Source organism: Hippichthys cyanospilos, chromosome 20 (genome assembly GCF_059441005.1).
Source record: "Hippichthys cyanospilos isolate Australia breed blue-spotted pipefish chromosome 20, RoL_Hcya_1.0, whole genome shotgun sequence".
NCBI classification, from domain to species: Eukaryota; Metazoa; Chordata; class Actinopteri; order Syngnathiformes; family Syngnathidae; genus Hippichthys; species Hippichthys cyanospilos.
The window spans coordinates 3,739,436-3,760,987 of NC_142388.1; the positions used below are offsets into that span (position 1 = coordinate 3,739,436).

The window sequence follows — 21,552 nt, forward strand, 5'->3', positions numbered from 1 at the left end:
AGAAGTCTACTGTAAAAGGTGCTTATTAAAGCCGCCGAGGGAGTCATGCAAATGGCGGAGTCGAGAGGTGCCGCCGCGCGGTATGTAAGCAATTATCGTCTAAACGGGCCTCGCCGATTGTCGGCGCGGGGTCAGGGGACGGGAGACCCCTTGCCGAGTTACTGTAGCCGAGGAAATGCAAATCATCCGCGCCGCGGAAAGCGCTTTGCGCTTCCGCGCCCCCAAACACATGCGGTCGATTAATCGGCGAATTTATTTTGGATATTGCTTCCCTCCCTAATTTCTTATTTTTGACTGCTAAATTACACTCTTAGATGATGTATGGAATATAATAGCCTTTAAAACTGTACAATGATTAATAATGAATTAAAAAAAAATAATAAATGTCCATTTTCGTCAAATTCACAGCTGCTCGGGACTCTGGTAATGACCGATGGTGGCTCATTTATTTTCTGAGTTTAATCATGTGACATGTACAAGCTGAGCTGTGATTGGTTGTTGCCTGAGGCCTAAACAAATGTGATATCAGTTTCAGGGGCCTGATATGGGTTGAAAATGGCTGGATATTGCAGCTTACTTCATATTCAACACGGGCAATATTACTAAGTCGTACGTGTATACGTACTTAAAAAGGTACGTGTATATACATATATAGGCATATATGCATATATTCATATATACACATATAAACGTGTATATACATATATACATACATATACATACATTATATATAGACATATATAGATATATATATATATATATATATATATATATATATACTGTATATATATTTATACTGTATATATATATATATATAGTATATATATATATATATATATATTACACACACACAAATACATATCGTATATATACATACACATATACATACATATGTACACAATCAAGTAATCGAGTTACTTCTAAAATCACGTATTCGTAAAGTAAATAAGTTACTTTTGAACGGTAACCGTCACAACCGTTTGCGACATCTTGCCATCTCTGAAGATCTGTATGTGTCCGATAAACCTTTATCGATAGAATATACAGTATTTGACCGCAAGCCTGTTGCATAAAAATGTTGTTTGTTTTTCAGGCCGTCCATGTGTTAAGTGCATCCGCACGAAACGTGCTGCCCACTGCACTCGGAAGTGCAGTAATTCGACACCTGCTTTCCCCTCAAAGCCGCCGCCGCAGTGTTTATACTTCAGCCCACACACGGCTGCCCACTATAGAGATTTGGATAATAAATTGGGTCTTATTATATGAGGCGCCAAATCACAGACGACGCACGAGATAAAAGCAACGTGAAGGGTCGGACCGCGGGGGATTGAGATTTGATTTCACTTTTGATATAAATTCGTCTTTTGGCATTGCGTAGCAGGAAACAGATGTTTTGAAGTGAAAGAAAAATCTTTGAAACGCATATTACCGTTCAAATGTGCATTTTTACTGAACCGTGATGATTAATGCTGAGAATCAATTTGCCCTTAAAAATCATATGACAAATTGTGCTTAATGATGGATGTCGTTTAGGCCGAAAATTTCTGTCAGAAAAAAAATAAACGAACAATTAACTGGAATATTAATTTTAAAAATAATGTAATAATTTCCCAAAATTCCATTTATATAATTAAAGTTAGAATTGTGATCAATTGGAAATGAAAACACCATTAAGGAGAGACATCGCAATTATGAATCAAATATTTTCCGATCGGACAAACGAAGAAATAAAAACTGAAAATTCTCATCACTCGATCTCGCTAACAGGTTATCAGAAAAGAAAAGGTCCAATCGCCCATGATAAAAAGGGGTGCAAAATGATCACAGGAGAGCGAAAGGCTAGAGAGAACTTCTTTGGCCTTCTTGGCGTGCATCCAGAGGCGATCGATAGCGGTGTAATGAGCCTGGTATTAGCTGGGGTGATGAGGGACCGGAGCGGGGCAGAAAAAGGGCGGGGGGGGAGCTGGGGGGCACACTCTGATTCCCAACAGCAAACAATAGTGTGGCTGCAGACATCAATGCTAACACCTGAGAAGGCCTATTTTTGTCACAATGGTGTACGGAAAGATGTGCTTTTGTACTCACTACAGTTATGGCCCATCGTAACGTGTGCGTTTCTACCTCCTATAAATAAATATACGATTTGATATTTCCGTTTTCATTCGGCAGTCAGGCATAGAACATCAGAAAATTGTAGCGAAAGAGCATAGCGGTTAGCATGGCTTTGCTAGCTTCAGCAAATTCGATCACCGCTAGTCTTAAAAGATTCATACCCGTAGCAAGTCTTTCCTCAAATATAATAAAAGCGTAGCTAAAATATAAAACTGTGAAAAAGAGAAGTGCTTCATATTTTTTACGCGCAAACTTATTATTCCTTCATACAACAGGTTTAATGGAAAATTTGAGGAATGATGGTCAGTGTCCAGAATAACGTTGGTGATCCGTAAGCTTACAAATCTTTACTAATGCTCAATACAATACTAAGTCACACAAATTTGAACAATTAAATATGAACATTAAATTCCAAAAATAAATATTTTCGTCTTTTTTTAGGAGTTCCATTATGTTCAAATGTTAAGCTGCCGTAGGGTCTAAAAATGGCTGGGACTAAACTAGGTAATTAAGTAATAAACTCTAAAGTAATTACCTGAGGTAATCGATTATTTGAGTACTTAATTACCTAACATAATTAATTGCTTTATTAATCATTGTAGCTTTAGTCCATAGTTACCTAAAGTAATCAATTGCTTTAGTTAACAAAGAGACTTTAGTTACCAAACCTAATCATTTATTTATATCACGTACTTACCTAAAAAAGTGCTAAGACGATAACCATTTTTAGCCCTCCTTAGCTGAATACTTTAAAAAAAAATTAAATATAAATATGACTGACGATGGATCGAATGTCTCGACGCAAAAAATGTCTGTGGCATTGAAGGAGTTCAAATTCAATTCAACTCAATGATGTGTTTTTATAACCCATTGACTACCGCTAACAGCAACAGACGTCAAAAATCTATTTTGACTACGCCGCCAGCGAATGAGATCATGTTTAAATCTAGAATTAAAATGAGACCATTTGAGCTCTCTCTTCCATTGTGTAATTGAAAATTAAATAAGTATCACCTTTTCCTATTTAAGGTTTTCATTTCCCACGCGAAGACTGAAAACAAACGATGGACTGCATCCTCCAAAGAGTGCGGCGTGTCGAGCAAACCGGACCCTAATCCCGACTAAGAAAAGGACCGCACTCAACATTGCTGCTCCCTTTTGATACAGATTGGCAAACAATGGCTTCTGCCACTCTCCTAAATCCACTACCCGCCGGCAATTTGTATGAGAATGACAGAGACACTGGGATTGTCTTGGGATGCTTGCAAGAGGACGGGAAGGGGGGCGGCAGAAGGGAGAAGTGGGGGGGGGGGTGTGGATAACCATCAGGTACACTCAAAGACAATCTGTTGCTTCGTCAATGGGCTCATTCTGCTGGAGTGCCATGTGCGCTCTGACCAAAGTCAGGCACCAGCCACACACCGAGCGGGAGGGGCGGAGGCATCATGGTGAGGGGAAACGCCCGAGTCCTTTCAGCGGAGGGATCAAAGTAGGGATAGCGAGATGGGCCCCATCTCTTTGTGCGCTCGTGTCTCGCAAAACAAACCCATCTTCTTGTTGGCGAGAGGCAGCAGAGGTGGTCTCGGCGCTTAGAACAGATGGTGCCGAGGAGAACCGACGGGGGGACCGAGGCAATCTCCGAAAAGTTGCGTCGCCGATGCATGTGCGTGTGATAGTATAAAGTAATTCCGTACAAGGAAACAAACGCTAGGGAAAAAAAACATGAACAATCAGTCTTGTTTTCCCAAGATTAAATCCAATGGCAGCAGATACTATGAAAATAGAAAATGCCTCAAAACTGAACCCTGTGGAACACCGCATGACAACATTGCTTGATTGTTTTTGTTCAAATAGAATGAAAATTCATTCTAATTCTTTTTATGTGATCTTAAAATCACATAAGGAAACAAACTCTGGGAAAAAAAAGAAATAAACAATCTATCTGTAGTAGGGACAAAAACACTGTTTTCCCAAGCTGTAACCCAATGGCAGCAGCTACAATGAAAACAGCAAAGGCCCCAGAATTGAACCCTGTGGAACACCATACGGCAACACTGCTTTTTATTTAGCTCGAACTAAATAAAACCTCACTTTAAACGCTTAACCTCACTTGAAGGTGAAGAGTCACTGAATCTGCTTGCCGTCGATGAGTCGACACTTGCTTCGGCCGGGCTACCGCATGCTATGCTAATCACATGCTAATCGCAGCTAATGTCGTCATAGGGTCCGATACTCCAGATGAATGTATCTGTCACATATTCACGTTCCCATTAGCATAAATCAGGTTCACCCTGTCTTTGTAATTAGTGTTTTCATGTGAATGCTAATATGATACGGTGATTAGATTGGGCTACTAGAATGGAAATGACTCACCGGCTAAGTCGGACTCAAACGGCCCCCCTCATTCCCCGTCTGACTATTAATATGTGCTCCCATCAGAAATAATGACTGATGCTAAAATATGATAGCTGAAGCAATAATAATATTTCTGAGTTGATTCTTTATCACATTGTTATTTTTTCATCAAAGAGCTCATTTGAAAGGGAGTTTTTTAACCTCCTATTGTTGATTTACGGTCTCATCGATAGATTGTAACCTCCGCAATCACATATTGGTATATGGTTTGCAAAATTCTTTATTTGGACACAGTAGATTTTAATTCATTATTTGCATTTTGCGAATGTTGTGAATTTCTCTACAAGTTTGTTGCTGTATTATTGGTCTTTTTGTTATTATATTTCATTATATTTTTTTTTGTCTACATGTGCTCCTCCACCATTTGTATTCAAAAATTCATTGCTTAAAGCACAGGTGTAAAAACTCCAGTCCTCGAGGGGCGGTATCCTGCATATTTTCAAAACTTTTCTTTCAGACGCACCTGATTCAAACAATTTGCATCACTTTCAAGCTCCTAAAAAAAAACGGAAAACATGCAGGATACTGGCCCTCAAGGACTGGGGGTCCACATCTTTGGAAGAGTTCTGCGACCTTGATTATCAACGCTAACAGTTAGCATGTTATTAGCATTTTTCATTATATGTGAGCATTGAGCTATCAGGCTGTACTTAAGGCAATGGTGTTTAGTTGTTTTCAACGTGTAATTTTTGCTTTATATTTAGTCTGACAGTAAACTGCATCCAGACACATATCTTAAATAAAGTGGACTTTCCAGCTTGAAAAAAAAACTGTTTACTTTAAAGGGGTTGGGTAACATATAAGGTCTCTAACCTGTGCCCCCACTAATCAAACAGGGAGCATATGCACACTTGCATACGAACTACACCTGTGTACTTTGATGGAGAACACCACACGAAGAAATGTGGGTTTGGGGTCTCTCCGGGGACCTCCTTCGCACCCCTGATATCTCCCCGACATGGAGCATTCCTCTCAGACTGCTGACCCTCCATGATGGACGGCAACCTCCATGCCTATAAGCCATCGCCGAAACCCTCCTCCATCCCCCCGCTGCCGCGACACAAAGGTTTTGATGGAGGAATGCGAAAAGAGTCCAAAGGGACAGAACCGGCTCAGAGTTTTGGGCTAATAGCGGCTGATTCCAAGTGGGAATAAGTGATTTTGCGAGGTAAAAGAAGAAAATCGCACCTCGGGGTTGCTAAATGTGTTTTTAGCCGAGCAACTACTCTTGTTATTTCCCCGCCTTCGAGCTGATTGTTTGGTAATTTACGAGGCCTGACCCGTGAATCCGAACATCTCGGAACCCTCGTGAGGATTAGAAGGAGTCTTTCAATTGTTTTTGAGCAGGCTTGGCCACCCTGTAACTCCGCCCCTGTCATTCACAGCCTCTCCGTGATGATGTTACCTGTTACATTTTGTTTGATGAGCTTGGCTGAAACGATGGTGGAATATCCAAGTAAGCTTAGCGACAAAAGAGAAAATAAATATTCGGATGGAACCCATGTAAAAAAAAAAAAGATCCAAAAATGGGATTGTCTTTTGGATTGCGAGGGCAACATTTCTCATCAATTCTTGCATTTCAAACAATTCATCACTTACACACACAAGAAAAACATTAGGTCACCTCAGACATTATTTTATGTTAAATACACTCCGAAAACAGTTTAAAGAAAAATAAATAACTCAAACTGGGTAAAGAAGGGACCAACTCAATTTTTTGGGCTATTTAACTGCCATGGATGAGAATTCTCATCGTTTAAAATGGTAATAACAATGATAAGTAATAAAATTCTGATCCAAAATGTTTTTATGGAGAAGCGTTTGACAAATGCTTACCTAACAAAAGCAAACAGAGCACTGTAGTGCTAACTGTGACCATTGGATGGCAGTGTTTCCACACGTACAACACAGCAATTACCTACATCAATTCTAACTAAAGAATGGAAGTCAAACTTTCATATAGCAGCACCAACATTTACATAGACCTAGCACACAATATTCGGTTGGCCTTGAAAGGTGACTGAAAATACTAAATCTGCTGGTCTTCTAGAGGTTTCCTTTTCCAATAACGCTTGGCACTGAAAGAGTTAGCTCAGAAAGTGGGCATAGTAAGCAGCCTAATTTATTTATTCATTTATTTGTTTTTGCAAAAATCCCAGGAATATCAATGTAATAAATCTTATTAAAATGCAGCTCAAAAATTGTAATTATTATGGTTTTATACGGTCTAAACTTTGGACAGTGATTATTTTTGGACACAAAAAAAAAAAAATAATTAAAAGGATTTCCATTATTTGTAACAAGGGTTAAATGTGGCCCTGAGGTCGGCATGTTACTGAACGCGGCCCTCAGAACGAAAAAATGCGGACACCCCTGTCCCACAACGCTCCTTTGAATTTCCGGCGTATTCAGAGTTGAAAATAGCGTTCGGCGTCAACATCACGGGTTGGAATTGTAATCTGAGCCCTGCCATACTGTATTCTTGACTATTGGAAGGGATGGCCTCCTTTAGCTGCGATCCCATTAGCGCGAGGACTCGGCCTCACGCGGCTTCTCCCGGCAGAGCGAAAAGCCCAATGAGAGATAGTCAAACAAGGGCCAGTAATTTGCAGTGTGTTTCTAAGTTATTCCAGCTCCTGGCAGCCCAGCGGCGGCTGACCCCTCTCCCCTCCCGTCTGCTAAGAGGCCTACGGGGAGGAATCAGCCCAAATTATCTTTTATTGATCCAGAGACGCAGGTGAATACAAAGCAGGCCTCGTCTCTCGGCTTCTGTCTTCATCCCGGCCCTCCTCCCCTTTGCCCGCCTTGCTTGCAACAGGAGCTGCGGGTATTAAAAAAAAAAAAAAAAAAATCCTTTTATGTAAGAGGGACTATGCTAACTGACAGGATGCGTCATTGTATCAGCGCTGATTTACTGTTTGGACCGGGGCTGCTTTGATTAAAGCTCGTCTTTCATTGCCAACTGAGTGGAAGGCGATGGCGAGCGTCTGTTTTTCTGCCTTTCGGTCCGCCGGTGTCCTTTCGGCCCCGGCATACAAATCACCGCGGCGGGCGCGCGAGCTACTCCATTAGCTCCGAGTCGCAGTTAAATCAATGCGTGACTTATCAAATGAAATTGGGGATTATGAGGTAATCACCTAGCAAATGTTGCTGAAATTGTAATTATCTCCAGTCGACGCATCTCAAAGAGACTAAGTCTTTAAACGGAGGCTATGTCTCTTTGACAAAGTCCTTTTTGTATCATTTAATTGTGCTGGGGCATAAAGATGGACGCCATGAAACATCAACGCAATGACAAAAGGGCAATGTGGTAGTTATTGGTAATTATGAGGCAGCAAAGAGCTTGCATTCTCTTTCTGCTTCGAAAATTACCGGTAATCTTTTTTTCACCATGAATTTTCTGGAAGTAGACGTTTTTTGTTTTGTTTTTTTTAAACGGGAGAAAGGGGAGGAAAAAAATCCAAGTGTAGAAGTGCAACACTGCCTTCAAGTGGACACTTTGTAAATTACATGAACCAGCCACAAACACTTGCTAATGATCAAACATCCGTTTTATTAGCCTCAGATGTTTTTATGTATTTTGTCAGGTTTAATTTATAGGGAGGAAAAAAATAACTGCTCTTGGACCAAAAAAGCCCTTAAGTTAGTTCCATTTTGATCAAATTATTTCTTTCTGGATTCATTTTACCAACAAGTTTTAAACATGCTCGTCAAAACTGACAAAGAGTTGCAAAAATATGCAAATTTACCAAACAGAACGTTAGAACTTTGTGGCAGATCCACTAGGAAACCCATAAACCCATACTGCTGATGTAAGAAACAATGGAAATAAAAACGGTTAAATTATGACCATCATAAATGTTTACAGGCAATTGAAGAAAATTTAAATCTCATACAAGAGTAAGAAAAATGTAACCAATATTTGTATCATTTAAACAAACAAAAGTTTTTTTTGTTTACATTTTAAATATTTACATATATCCTCTAAATGATTGTGGCAAAATAATGTAATTTAGATTTTTTTTTTTTATATGTGTTTATTCATTTTTAAAGAAGTTAGACCCAGTTTTTATTTTTCAATTTTTTTTTCAAGTGTTTGGCTAAAACAACGAATGGCACATGCGCATTATGAAGTGGGACTGTCTCGAGCTGAAACGCTGGAGCGGAGGTGTGAGCGTGAGAAGCATCTCCGCCGGCTTCAGTATTGGCCTCATTTGGGTCACACTTTGTCACCTCGGCGAGTGTCGGCGCTCACACCGCTAAATTGGGTTAGCAAGTTCACCGGAGCATGCCGTCACTTGGCCTCCATCAACACGCCAGACGGGCTTATGACGACGCTCAGGTTTTCCACAAACAGTTGTGGTCTTCTATTTGGTCTATTAAGAAGGAAAAAACTTCACTTTTTCTGATTTCAATGTGAAATTAAGGCAAGAATTTCACATTTAAAAGAGCTTTGAGAAATTTCCCTCTGGGCCAGGCTACAAGCAATGCACAAGTACTCAGAGGTCAAATAAAGGCTTGGGGATAGCGGAGTGCAGGGGGTGTCTGCGCACCCTAAAAGGTGTGTCTTCCTCGCACCTTCCTGATTTACACCCAGCCCTGAGAAAGGGCAGCATGTGCCGCAAGGGTTAAGGCGGTGCAGGGGTCACCGGGGTCTCAATGTCACGCTGGGGAAGGTGCAAAATTCATTCCAAATGAACTTGGGTCCATGGGCTCTTTATATGAGCTTATTTTGGACATGGAAAAATTCTCGGAACTGCATTTGAGGATCTTCGTTTCCGTCTAAAAATGGTGCACGAGATCCTTGGATAATGACGAAATTTGATTTCTAGGGCAGCGACTTTATTTATATATGAATCGGAACACAACAGATACTCTAAAAACAGTTGGGTTAAAAACAACCCAAATGTGGAAAATATATATATATATATTTGGGTCAATTTAACCCAACATTTGGGTTCCTTTGCAGAAAACAATCTATTTTAGAGTGTACTCTAAAGCAGGGTTCTCAAAGTGTGGTCCACAGACCCCCGGAGGTCCGTGGCTTGACTGCAGGGGGGCCCTGGAATAATTTGGGTTATTCATAAAAAAATGTATATTTGTGTTCATTTATTTTTTATTATTAAATTGTGAGTGTATTCATGACTTCAATAAAACAATGACTTCAACTAGTTTCATATATTTTTTAAAATGTAATCATTTTGAAATTTGTCAAATAGGATGTGGATTATGTCAAATATAGTTGTCTTTTTTTGTTGTTGTTTCTGCAAACATTTGCAACGAGAGTCCTTGGAAAATGTTACACCCAAAAAGGGGCCCCTGTCTCCAAAAAGTTTTAGAATGCATCTAAAGTACCGAACTAATATTTGCATCAAAAGGAAAACAAAAGGTCTAAAAGTTCATCAGGCAGGGCATCAGTGCTTGGTTTTATATTTAACTGCAGAGGTGAGCGCATTTCACACCCAAGTAGGTGACACCGCTGATAGCATTAAGTCTGACACCCAAGCCTGGGAAAGTTCCAGGCAGGCAACCTTGAGTTGAAGAGGTTATCAGAGCATCATCACATTTATAAATGTTGGGCCACAAACCCCCAAAGTCCACCCTCTTTTATTTGCGCCTTTTAGTTTGATACGTATGCACTAATTATCAAGTTACTTTCTACATCCTACATCCTGACCGTCCCCTAATAAGCACACTGGGACTTAGTAGGCTATATCGCAGGCTAATTAGGCTGTAAGATAGCTAGCTAAACAGCTAGTCTGGCTGCACATTAGTTAGCTAGGCAGATATTTAGGCTGTAAATTGGCTAACCAAACAGCTAGTTAGGCTACTAAATTGCTAGCAAGATAGCTATTTCTGCTGCACACTATCTAGCTAGACAGATAGGTAAACTGCACACTGGTTAGCTAGACACCTAGTTAGACTACTAAATTGCTAGCTAGAAAGCTAGTTATTCTGCAAGACAGCTAGCTAAAAAGCAGATGGCCAAATAGATGGCGGGAAATCATGTTATGCTGCAAGAAAGTTTGCTGAAAATGCATGTTAGGCTGTCAGATAGTGAGCTAGAAAGCTGGCCAAGATAGCCAGCTAGACAGCTAATTAGGCTGCACACTAGTTAGCTAGCTAGAGAGATAATTCGGCAGCACATTGGCTAGCTGAACAGCTAGTTAGACTAGCAAATTGCTAGCTAGACAGATAGGTATGCTGCAAGACAGCTAGCTAAAAAGCATGTTTGGCTGCCAGATAGCTAGCGGTAAAGTACAGTAAGTTATGCTGTGATGTAGCTTGCTTAAAAAAAAAAAAAAAAATAGAAAGATCGATCACGAGAAAGTAATTGGGTTGCAACATGGCTTAGTAGACAGCTTGTAGGGTGCCAAAATAGCTATCTGGACAGCTAGTTAGGATACAAGCGAGCTAGCTAGATAAAGTGCTACTTAGGCTGAAAAATAGAGACCAAAAACTAATGTACAAATGTCCACTACAGGGGACACAAATGACTAAGCTGGTTCTCAGGAAGGAATTGGAAATTGGAAGGAAATGATTACTATTGAAGTCGTTTGCGTGACAGTAGTGGGGGTCATGAGTTCAGTGGCAAAGATGCCTTCAGGGGCCACCAAGTCTCTCCCGGCAAGGCGTGTAAAGTTTGCACCCTCCCAAACACGTCCAGTTGACCCCAAGAGTTCCCACACCATGCCTCAGAATCACAACAAAAATCCAGGTCATTGAGACACGCAATTGCGCTTCAGTGTAGCATTACCAGCATGATTTGAATTATTCAAAGTCTACTGCAGGGCTACAAAAATAACTTTTTTTTTTTAAACGTCAGTTTATTGAGGTCAACCAGGCCACAGGTGTGACAACTAATATTCCAAACAATATGTAAATAAACTTGTATTTTCTAGGGGTGCCCAAAATAACTTTTTCTCTTTTGAGACTGATATTTGTTTGACAATAGGATTACACACAAACACACACACACAAACAATAGTTTCTGACACTTTTGGATAATTGGACAAACTTTCGGGTCATATTGACCCAGAGACATTATATTACTGTTCCCAAGAAATGAACAAAACACACTGGTGAAACAAAATGTGGAATTTGGATTTCATGCATTTCTGACACCTTTGAATAACTAAACTCGGGTTTATGCCCGGATTGGAGAAATAACTATTAAAAAAAAAAAAAGGATACGATATTTAGCATGTACTCTTTCAACATAGGCCTAAAAATGTCAAAAGTCAAATTAAAAGTTCTCTAAATATAATATATCCTCCTGAGAACCAACCTATTTAAGTGTTTGGTCTCTATCTTTTGACTCAATAGAGGGACACAGCTAAGTCCCAGTGTGCTCATTAGAGGACATCCTGGCATTTCCAGTCATGTTTCATGGGTTTGCGTGGGATGCAGTTCACTTTTATGTCCCACTGAGACAAAATTGACACAAAAGACAACAGACTAATAGACTTGGTCTCAGGAGGATAATTTATCCATCTTATATGTTACATCTTTAAATTGCCAGCAGTTTTGTCTTTAATGTCTACAGTATCATTCAAAAGTTTGGAAACACCTCTGAATACCCATGCTATCCCACACATTAAGAAAAGACAAAATTCAAGCTACTAACACTTGAAAACGCACAGCTGTGAACCGAAAGTCATTCTGGGCCATAAAGCATCATCCACATCATAAAGCTGTCTGAGAAAATACCAAGCTGTGCTTTTTTCTGTCATCTTGGTGCCTACTTTGAAGAATTTCAAATCTAAAACATATTTTGGTTTGAATAACATTTTTTTTAACTTTAGTGAATGATTCCTTACGTGTTGCTGTGGAGGATGTCAATATTAATTTACAGCGTAGGGGGGAAAAAAATCAAAGAAATAAATTTGGAGAGATTTAGAGACTTTTGACTGGTGGGTTTTATATTTTGACGGTCGTCGGTAAAAGAAAAGTATTTCAGGGGATGCAGTCCACATGTTGCAGCTTTGTTGTGAAGGCTGACACCTCCATTTTGTCACGCACCTCGGGCGACTTTGCAGAGGAAGTGCTGCGTTTACGACCTTGCACTTAGCGCTGGGAAATGAGCTGCCTGTCGCCCTTGGAACGTGCGATGTGGTCAGAAATACACTTTGCCATATTTATTTTTTTTAAACTTCATTCACAACAAAGAGAAGCAAAAAAACAAAACAGATTCGGTGAACGTATTTTATTGCAAGCTGCAGAAAATACAAGAGGTAGTTGATAAAATAATTTAAAAGCACGAATATTTTTGGGGGGTGGGTGGTATCAAAATGGTGTATTTACAATTATATACAGCAATAAATAGAGAAAGGAAATATATTAACGACATATTAGACAATTTAGTTAAGGTCTTTTGCCATTTCTCGCTGCTCCTCTTCATCATCATCCTCATCCTCCTCGTCATCTTCATCTGTGTCTTCCTCACTGCTGGACGAAGAGTCTTCACAAGGGCAGATGGTGGCCTGGACCGGGTAGTTCCGAAGAAGAACCTCCGCTTCCCGGTACAAATAGTCAAAGCATTTGGTTTTGGGCCAGTACAACCTTTAAAATTGATTTTTTTTTTTTTTTAAAAAAAAGAAGAAAATACACAAAATGATCACAAAAATACAGTAAGCCATGTTGGAGAATAAGTAGGGGGGAAAAATAAATTTACTTGACTGGGTGAACGAAAAGAGCTGGTTTGGGTTGCGTTGCAGCAGGATTGAAAGGAGCCTGAAAGTTAAAATTCCTCATTAAACTTTTCCTCCGTATAAAAATAAATGAATAAATAAATAAATAAATAAATAAATAAATGTGCAGTCAAATGGAATTTACCAAAAGTAAGGAAGTTGTTGTCTCGGTTCTGATCCACGGCCTCCACATTTCGGACTGCTGGTTCGCGTCGTTGCGGTCCCCCGAAAAATTAAATCCACTTGGAGCGTTCATTGTTTTGCAGATGAAAAGTGACGTTGTCGTTCCCGGGTCTTCTTTCAAGTGGTCGAAATGTTGCAATGAGACTCCCGACGGAGCGGATGCGGCTATTTAACTGGGGCTGGTCCGGCCCAACGCCAAATTGGACTTTTGACGCGTCGCCAAGTGTTTTCGTGCGTCACGGCTCGTAGGTGCCATTTGTCACACACCAGCAAACCCCGAACATATGGCACAAACTTTGCGTTACACTTTTTTTGGATTTGACCTTGTTTTCGATTACATTTCTCATCATCTCAAGCTCTGGCATCGTTATGCGTATTTAGCATCGCTTTGTCGCTATATCGAGTATCGCTTTGTTTTCACTTTTTAAAAGATGAAGCAACAATCAAATACCCATGCAAAAATTCTGCACACTCCTCATTAGAAAGATGCACTTACCTGCTCCTTTTTTTGCAAGCGTTTCAACCATGAAATGAAAAAGCTAAAAAGATAAGCGTGAAACCGCTTGGGTGCAAGGTGCGAAGACACACGTGCCCCTTTTGACAACTCCCCGCTGTGTGGGTGATGAGGGGGGAGGGCAAAGAAGGGGTCGACACGCGTCAGCCTTTCGACACAATACTTTGTGCTAAATAAAAAGATTAACTGCATTACAATGAAAACAAACAGGGAAGAGTTCCTTAACAGGTCATAAATATTGCTTGGGGATTTTAGTCATTTCAGCAAACCGCGATATGCATTTCAAATCAAACCCTAGATGAAGCGGAATAACTTGCGTGTAGTAAATGCATTTTCCGATACATGCAAAATACGTGGAATTTTATTTAAAGAAAAAAAATGCTATATTTTAGGGCAAACTTTACAGAAGATAATAAATATTAGTCAGCTAGAGTGCAGCACATGAGCACAGAAGTTTGATGTTTTTTCACACACATGTCCTGAATTATACAACAAACAGCATGCAAAATGATGTAATCTCACATTAAAAGCCACATTATATATTAAAGTTAGTGTAACCTGTCATTTAAACATGCACATCATGGAATCATTTTTAGGGTTCCATTATTCAACAAAAATATTTTTTTTTTCTTTTAAATGGAAAACATCGCAATGAAGATTGTTATTTTCTAATTAAAAGTGGAGTGTTTGTTAAGCGTTTTCCTTTTTTTTGTCACACAAACACAGCTCATTAGTCCGTGATGGATGCAAAGCCGTTTTACAAATAAAAACTAACTATAATCTACTGATTTAATTAGTCCCGTTTGGGCTGAATACCAGTGCATAGCGGCAGGAGGCAATGCAAAGCTACATGCTGGGATTCGAGTTGATTGACGGCTAAATAAACTTGCGTGTAAGTGCGTGTGTGTCTGACCTCACTCGGAGTTAATGGCTACCACATTTGCCAGAGATCTTATGGTGAGGATTGTGTCTTTAAAGGCGATTTCTGCCAGCTTGAGGCATCTAAAAAACAAACAAAACAGCACAAGATGAATGTTAAAACATAATTATGTTGTGGGTCAAATTGACTCATTTCAAATTTAAAAGTAAATGTTTAATGTTTTGTTTTTCAGAATTGTTTAAAAATTTGAGCAACAATTTTTGTCCAGAGAAATGAACGTAATACAAGAGTATACATGAATTATTGCTTTGTTACTTTGTGAGTGACTTTCCAAACCTAAATATGAGTTTTTGAGACTTTTGGCTGTTTAGACATCCGCTGGGTCATAATGACTCATAATGACTATTCCTGAACAATGAACAATATACCGGTTAAAATTCAATAATGGATTTGGATGACACGTTCTAGATACGTTTAGAACAAACTAGACTGCGGCACAGCTGTCTAGAAAGCTAGCTAGACAGCTAGTTAGGTTAATTCGCTAGGTAGAAAGCTGGTTTGCTATCCAAAAAGTCAGTTAGGCTGTGAGATACCCATCTAAAAAGGTTGTTGGGCAATGAAATAGCTGGCTAGACAGTTAGTTGGGTTCCAAGATAGCTAGCTACTTGCGTTTGACACCTGTGATCTCGACAGCTAGTTCGGTTGTGAGATAACTTGCTAAAAAGCTAGTTAGGCCGCAATACAACTAGAAATAAAGAAGGCTATTTAGGCTGCAAGATAGATAGCTTGACAGCTAGCTATACTACAAGCTAGCTCGCTAGACAGCTGTTTAGCTTACTAAATAAGTAGGAAGTTACTTAGGATGCAAAATGACTAGCTAAAAAGCAAGTTAGGCTGTGAGATAGCCATCTAAAAGGGTAATTAGGCCACAAGATAACTAGCTAGACAGCTAGTTAGGTTCAAAGATAGCTCGCTTGACAGAGAGTTTTGGGTGTAAGATAACTAGCAAGACAGCAAGTTTGGTTGTGAGGTATCTAGCTAATAAGTTAGTAAAGTTGCACGATAGATAGCAAGCAAAACAGCAAGTTAGGCTGCAAGATAGATAGCTAGACAAGATGTGAGATAACTATCTAAAAAGCAAACTAGGCTGCGAGATAGCCATCTAAAAGGTAGTTAGGCCATGAGATTGCTAGCTTGACAGCTAGTAGTGCTGCAAAAATGATAGCTAAATAGAGGGCTTGTTATGCGGCTTGACAGCGAGGTGGTTAATTAGATCTCTAACTAGAAAGAAAGTTTGGCTGCTAGATGGGTAGCTAGGCTACAAATTAGGCATCTAGATAGCTAGCCAGGCTGTCGGTTAGGCTTGGATTGCTAGATTGATAGCCATTTGGGCGTTGGTGTGAAGACATGTCCCCTTGTCGGTCCCTGCCGTTTGAATGATGGAAGAAGTGCAGCATGTGTCAGCCTTGTGTACGCAAAACAAGGTTTGCAGGGTAACGGGCGGGCTCATATGTAAACATGAGCAGATGCAGAAAAGGAGAAGAAATGGCATTTTGTTAACACAGCACACAAATGGGGACAAGTTGGACAAGTGACCCAAATGTTCTGCCAGGCTTGGAATTTGTTTGGTGGCGCTTTTTCGCTCATAGCTGTTTGTGCTGAATAGGACAGAAAAAAAGAGAGCAAAATGGAGGTGACGCAACAACTGATGGACATTAACCCAACATGCAAGCAGGTCACGTTGTTTTTATGCATCCCGCGTACGGCTGATGAGTAAATCTCGACTCCGGCGCTCGAGGGTTCGCTGCGCCGCATCCCTTTTTAATAGAAGTCTTGTTGCCTTGGAAACCAGCTGACAGGATTCAATGTCATTAGCCGGAAAAGGGAGAAATCCAATAACAATACGGTGTAATTCAATATAGAATGCCAGTGAAGCAATATATCAAAAGACTAATTGAGAAGTTAATTAACGTGTGGATTTTATCTGGATTATTTTTTGTATCTACATCATAAAGATGACTGAGAAAATAACATGTTTTAATTTGATATAATTTGGGCAAAGGGTGTCTATTTTAACCCTTGAGCGGCATTTAGTCCAATTCTGTTATTTTTTTATCTCAAAAGTTTTTCACATCCACTAAGGAGCTGAAATTTCACCCAGATGGTCACAATATGTCATGGTTCAACATGGCAGGGCCATATAGTTTTCACACTATCAGGGGTGTTCCAAATCTATGGATAAATTGCTGCAAGAATGACATGGAAGAAAATGACCCCAAAATCTTGAAATTACTGCACAAGGGTAAAAAAAAATTCTGATTCAGATTGTTTTGTTCAGCCAGCTCCATCACGATTTATTCATAATGTGATTTGTGTTTTATTCTACAAATCATGACATAAAATCTATATATAAATCACGGAATTAGAGTGTTTTCAAAATGTTTGACATATCACCGTGTAAAAGCAATTTAAGGGTAAAAACGTTACCACTCATTGCCGATAGAGGACGCCTGTGTGCTATCTGACGATTACTGTGATGTAAAAACTACGCAGCACTACAGCGCTCAGTTCATCTGTCTTTGGGATTCTGCTAAAACGTCTCCAACGTTATGATTTACCAACGATGTGTGTGTGTGTTTTTAAATGACATTCTTAGATCATCTGCTCACGTTTGAAGACTTGTTGCGCGCGCACCGAGGTAAAAGCGCTTCCATGCAGTGCAAGATTAGGGACGGATGAAAGATTTGGAATTTTTATGAGGAAGGTAAACTTCGTGTTGGTTTGTAATGTCCGTGAATGTCGTTGAATCGATGTCAGTGTTTTGCATATGCGCCAAAGGTGGATGACATGAGCTCGCACAACCGGAGCAGAAGCAGCGCGCGTCGCAGTGACTACGTGTGGCAATATGAATACTACGACGAGGAGCCCGTCTCTTTTGAGGGACTCAAAGCACACAGATGTAAGATCGCCGTGTCAAATTGATTGCGAAGATTATCGGGAGTCACTAACGGCTGTTGCATTTTAAATTGGGTTTTACGCACGGTGCGTCATCACGGTGTCAAAATTGGATAAACAAGACCCCTACTGTAAAATTCACTGTAAGATTTTTTTTCCCTCGCAGACTCCATCGTAATCGGCTTCTGGGTCGGACTTGCGGTTTTCGTCATCTTTATGTTTTTTGTTCTCACACTGCTCACAAAGACAGGAGCGCCACAGCAAGAGTGAGTATTGCGCAATTTGTCTCTTCGCTCACAAATACAATGGTCATCTGTCGTCCATGCGCGTGAGGAGCTGCCATACCGAGTCACGATATATATATATATATATATATATATATATATATATATATATATATATATATATATATGGAGTAGAACGTGTGGCGCCTCCGGCTCACCCATGACCCTAACGTATACAAGCCCTAAAATGTCTTGAGGAAAAATGATTATGTTGTTCTGTAATGCATGCAAAAAGTGCATGCATGCATGCATGCAGTCATTTGCTTCCTTGCCAGGAGTCAAGACGCTGAGAACCAGCCTGGTCCAGGAAACGGTCTCGAGAACATCGTGGGTCAGAAAGCCAACGACGATGATGACTCTGACGACGACAAAGCAGTTTCTCATCCTTTTCTGGCAGAATCTCGCTCCTACTTTCATTTCTACATCAGCGAGGATGAAGCGGGCAAGCGCTGGCAAAAGCCCGAAGCAGAACAGAATGGACCGCGAAGGTCAGGAGGTACCACCACTGTGGTAAACCAAGAGGACGACAAAGACATGAGGGACAGCTTACCCCTAAATGGACTTGGGAAGACAGACATGGATTGTGACTTATTGTCCCACTTCAACATCCCAAATTTTGTCACCTTTGAGCACAACGCCTCACTGGGAGAAGATGATCTGCTGTGTGAGCCACCCATCACCCCGGATCAGAACAAATGATCTATGAGGTGACCTCTTTGAAAATTCTAACTAGAAGGAAAGCAAGAACATTGTTTGTATCTATTTGCTTCGTCTTGCCTGGAACTATTTGGGACATCACAGAAGGCTGGAAATCAGATGAACCACCCCTATGTGCAAAGTGGTGTATCCTCCACATTTTGATGTTAGAAAAAAAAGTTAGCATTTGATTCCAAGACCATAATTTATTACAATTGGCTAACTAACGTTCATCAGCTAGCGCAACTACATACCACTAGCTAAGCATTTGCAGACAAGTTACGCCTGCACAAAAACAAACAAAAAAAAAAGATTTATTCATCAAAGTCCATACAGTGACTAAAAAAAAAATCTCATAATGAGCTAGAAAACATTCACACCATGTAATGTGGTTAGCAGACGTTAGCTAATATTAGCTATGGTTAGTAAACGTGAGCTAATATCAGCTAATGTCGCCCATATTTTCAGAACAGTTACATTTGCATAAAAAAATTACATCTACTAAAGCCTATAACCCTAAAAAAATCTCATAATGAGCTAGCTAATATTCATCATGTAATGTGGCTAGCTAATGGTAGCTAAAAATAGCTACTCTTTCCTACATTTGCAAAACAGTGTCATCTGTGCAGAAAACCTCGAACTTATTTATCAAAGCTCACACCCCCCCAAAAAAAAAATCTCATAATGAGCTAGCTAATATTCACCATGTAATGTGGCTAGCTAGCATTAGCTAATATTAAATGACGTCATCGACATTTGCAGAACAAAGTTATACTTGCACAAAAAACTTGGCTTTTTAGTTATCAAAGCTAAACACCTACAAAATATCTCACAACGAGCTAGCTAATATCCACCATGTAACATGGCTAGCTAACGTTAGCTAATGCTAGCTAATGTCACATACAGCTGCAGAACAAAGCTAAACTTGGACAAAAAAACTCACCAAAAAAACAATGAGCTTGCTAATATTCACCATTTAGCATAACTAGCTAGTGTTAGCTAATACTAGCCAATGTCATCCACATCTGCGGAAGTTACACAAAAACTCCACTCATCATTTATGTGTTTTTGTGTGTGTGTCCTATTAGATGTGTCACATTTCTCAGGTGTTTATGCATGACCTCTCCCTCGAAACAAATTATCGGGCAGCCAATTATCATGCAAAGGAACATTGCGACTTGTTAGTCGCTATTGGCATGAAGCTTGTGCTGGAAATGCTCAATGTTCTATCAACCTTAATTAACTTGGTCTAAATATGGTTTCGCATGTTAAGGATAAGCCAGGTTCAATTATAAAATTCCCGACGTGCCTTTGACATAGTCGGGCCTCGCTGCTCTGCAGATGTCATGTATTTTTTGTCAGCCTGTTTTTAAGAGTGATTGGCATCCATTTTTACAAGGTATTCGATTGATAAAAAAAACTTGGGGGGAAATATGACAATTATCCACTTTCTTCATCTAATGAACGATCTATTATAGACTTCACTCTTGTATTAGCGTAGGTCATTTTAGATGTCAGATTTTTCCATTTTACCATTATGACATTAAAATTATTCTTAGGCTTGTTTAAAATCCACAACTTTTGTATACTAATATTGCACCCAAAATTCAAAGTCACATTGCATTCCCATCAAAAATTAAAAACATTACTACTGCTGGCTGAATATTTTAGAAAGAAAAAAATAATGTTAATAAAAAGAAGTCATGTTTACAAAACATTGTACAAGATGTATATATTTTCTCCGGCTTTCTTAGTCATTTTCCAACATAAAATCCTTTTAAAGTGCTTATTTAAAGTTTATTGATTTAAATATAAATATGTATTTATTTAAAATGTAAAACCTTTGTATCTTAATATCGCACACATTATTTTGAAAAGGTTGCTGTCCATTTCCATCTTAGAAAAAAATGAGCCAAATTGCAGTAATAATGAATATACAATAATATAATAATAATAAATATGGATAGACAGGCATTAACACATAAACAATTTGTTACAGAAGAGGATTCCTTCCATTTCAATTTGCAGTAATAATAAATATGGATAGATAGTAAAAAATAAATGCGTAAACATTTTGTTCAAGAAAAAAAATATCCCTTCCACTCATTCACTGCCAGACCAGTAAAAAAGGATTGTTGACGTGTATAGCTGTCAATGGCAGTGAATGAGTTAATATATGAAATCAACATATATATTTCACCCTGTCAATACAAAGATAGTTGGCAGAAACTCTGATTGTTTGGCCTTGGCAGAGTGTCTGAATTGTGCTGAGACCTCAAATGGATGACAAAAGGAAAACTGAGTCAACACGGCAGCACTCAGTGGAGTAGCCAGAGTTATGACAAAAGGCTTTTACTGGATGAATGTGTCACAGGGAGGTGTAAAAAAATTAAAAAAGGAAAAACTTCTATGACTGAATCAATGCCTGAGAGGTCCAGCGTCTACTTTTGTTTACTACATTATTCCCGGAGGGAAAAGATGAGTATGTTTTCATTTCTGTTCCTTTCATTGAGCTCTTGTTAAAATGATACAATCAACCATTCAGTCTGCAAAACCGATAGGATTCCGAATTTCCCATTAATCAAAGTATTTTTTTTCCTGCGCCCGAGCTCAGCCGCAACAACGTGGCTTCCCCTTCTTTTCTTCTTGACAGGTTTGACTCTCGTCATGCTTGATAAATTGGGTGTACCATTAGAGCTATTTCCTGCTTTAAGTATTTCGCAAGAACAACATCTAAAAAAATAAAGAAGCTTAGTGGAGGAGAGAAGCATTTAAATGTTTAATTTGGTGGACAATGACAGAGTCAGGTGTCAGTTGGTCATG

At 39.5% G+C, this 21,552-nt stretch overlaps 2 protein-coding genes across 5 annotated transcripts; one reads left to right on the forward strand and one right to left on the reverse strand.

The window, feature by feature from the left end:
- Window positions 1–12,827: 12,827 nt before the first annotated feature.
- Window positions 12,828–14,122, reverse strand: ripply2 (ripply transcriptional repressor 2). Its single transcript, XM_088404063.1, has 3 exons — window positions 13,363–14,122; window positions 13,202–13,260; window positions 12,828–13,089 (listed from the first exon to the last, which is right to left on the reverse strand). The coding sequence occupies exons 1-3, from the start codon at window positions 13,471–13,473 to the stop codon at window positions 12,888–12,890; spliced, it is 372 nt and encodes a 123-aa protein (XP_088260189.1). The 5' UTR covers window positions 13,474–14,122; the 3' UTR covers window positions 12,828–12,887.
- Window positions 14,123–17,357: 3,235 nt separating this feature from the next.
- On the forward strand, window positions 17,358–21,396 carry LOC148406986 (melanocortin-2 receptor accessory protein 2-like). Of its 4 annotated transcripts, none has more exons than XM_088403463.1 (4): window positions 17,358–17,558; window positions 17,612–17,753; window positions 17,916–18,015; window positions 18,309–21,396. In XM_088403463.1, exons 1-4 carry the CDS (start codon window positions 17,550–17,552, stop codon window positions 18,730–18,732), a joined length of 675 nt encoding a protein of 224 aa, XP_088259589.1. In that variant the 5' UTR covers window positions 17,358–17,549; the 3' UTR covers window positions 18,733–21,396. The 4 variants fall into 4 exon arrangements, with proteins under 4 accessions (XP_088259589.1, XP_088259590.1, XP_088259591.1 ...); XM_088403464.1 differs by having other exon boundaries at window positions 17,633–17,753; window positions 18,309–21,395; XM_088403465.1 differs by having other exon boundaries at window positions 17,390–17,492; window positions 17,633–17,753.
- Window positions 21,397–21,552: the final 156 nt, after the last annotated feature.

Excerpts from the sequence above, each read along its gene's own strand:
- LOC148406986 (XM_088403462.1), top strand. The coding sequence starts at position 17,591 with ATGTCGTTGAATCGATGTCAGTGTTTTGCATATGCGCCAAAGGTGGAT. Across the intron at positions 17,754-17,915 it reads GGGACTCAAAGCACACAGAT|ACTCCATCGTAATCGGCTTC; the intron begins GTAAGATCGCCG and ends TTTCCCTCGCAG. Across the intron at positions 18,016-18,308 it reads ACAGGAGCGCCACAGCAAGA|GAGTCAAGACGCTGAGAACC; the intron begins GTGAGTATTGCG and ends CTTCCTTGCCAG.
- ripply2 (XM_088404063.1), bottom strand. The coding sequence starts at position 13,473 with ATGAACGCTCCAAGTGGATTTAATTTTTCGGGGGACCGCAACGACGCG. Across the intron at positions 13,261-13,362 it reads CAACAACTTCCTTACTTTTG|GCTCCTTTCAATCCTGCTGC; the intron begins GTAAATTCCATT and ends TTTAACTTTCAG. Across the intron at positions 13,090-13,201 it reads CTTTTCGTTCACCCAGTCAA|GTTGTACTGGCCCAAAACCA; the intron begins GTAAATTTATTT and ends TCAATTTTAAAG.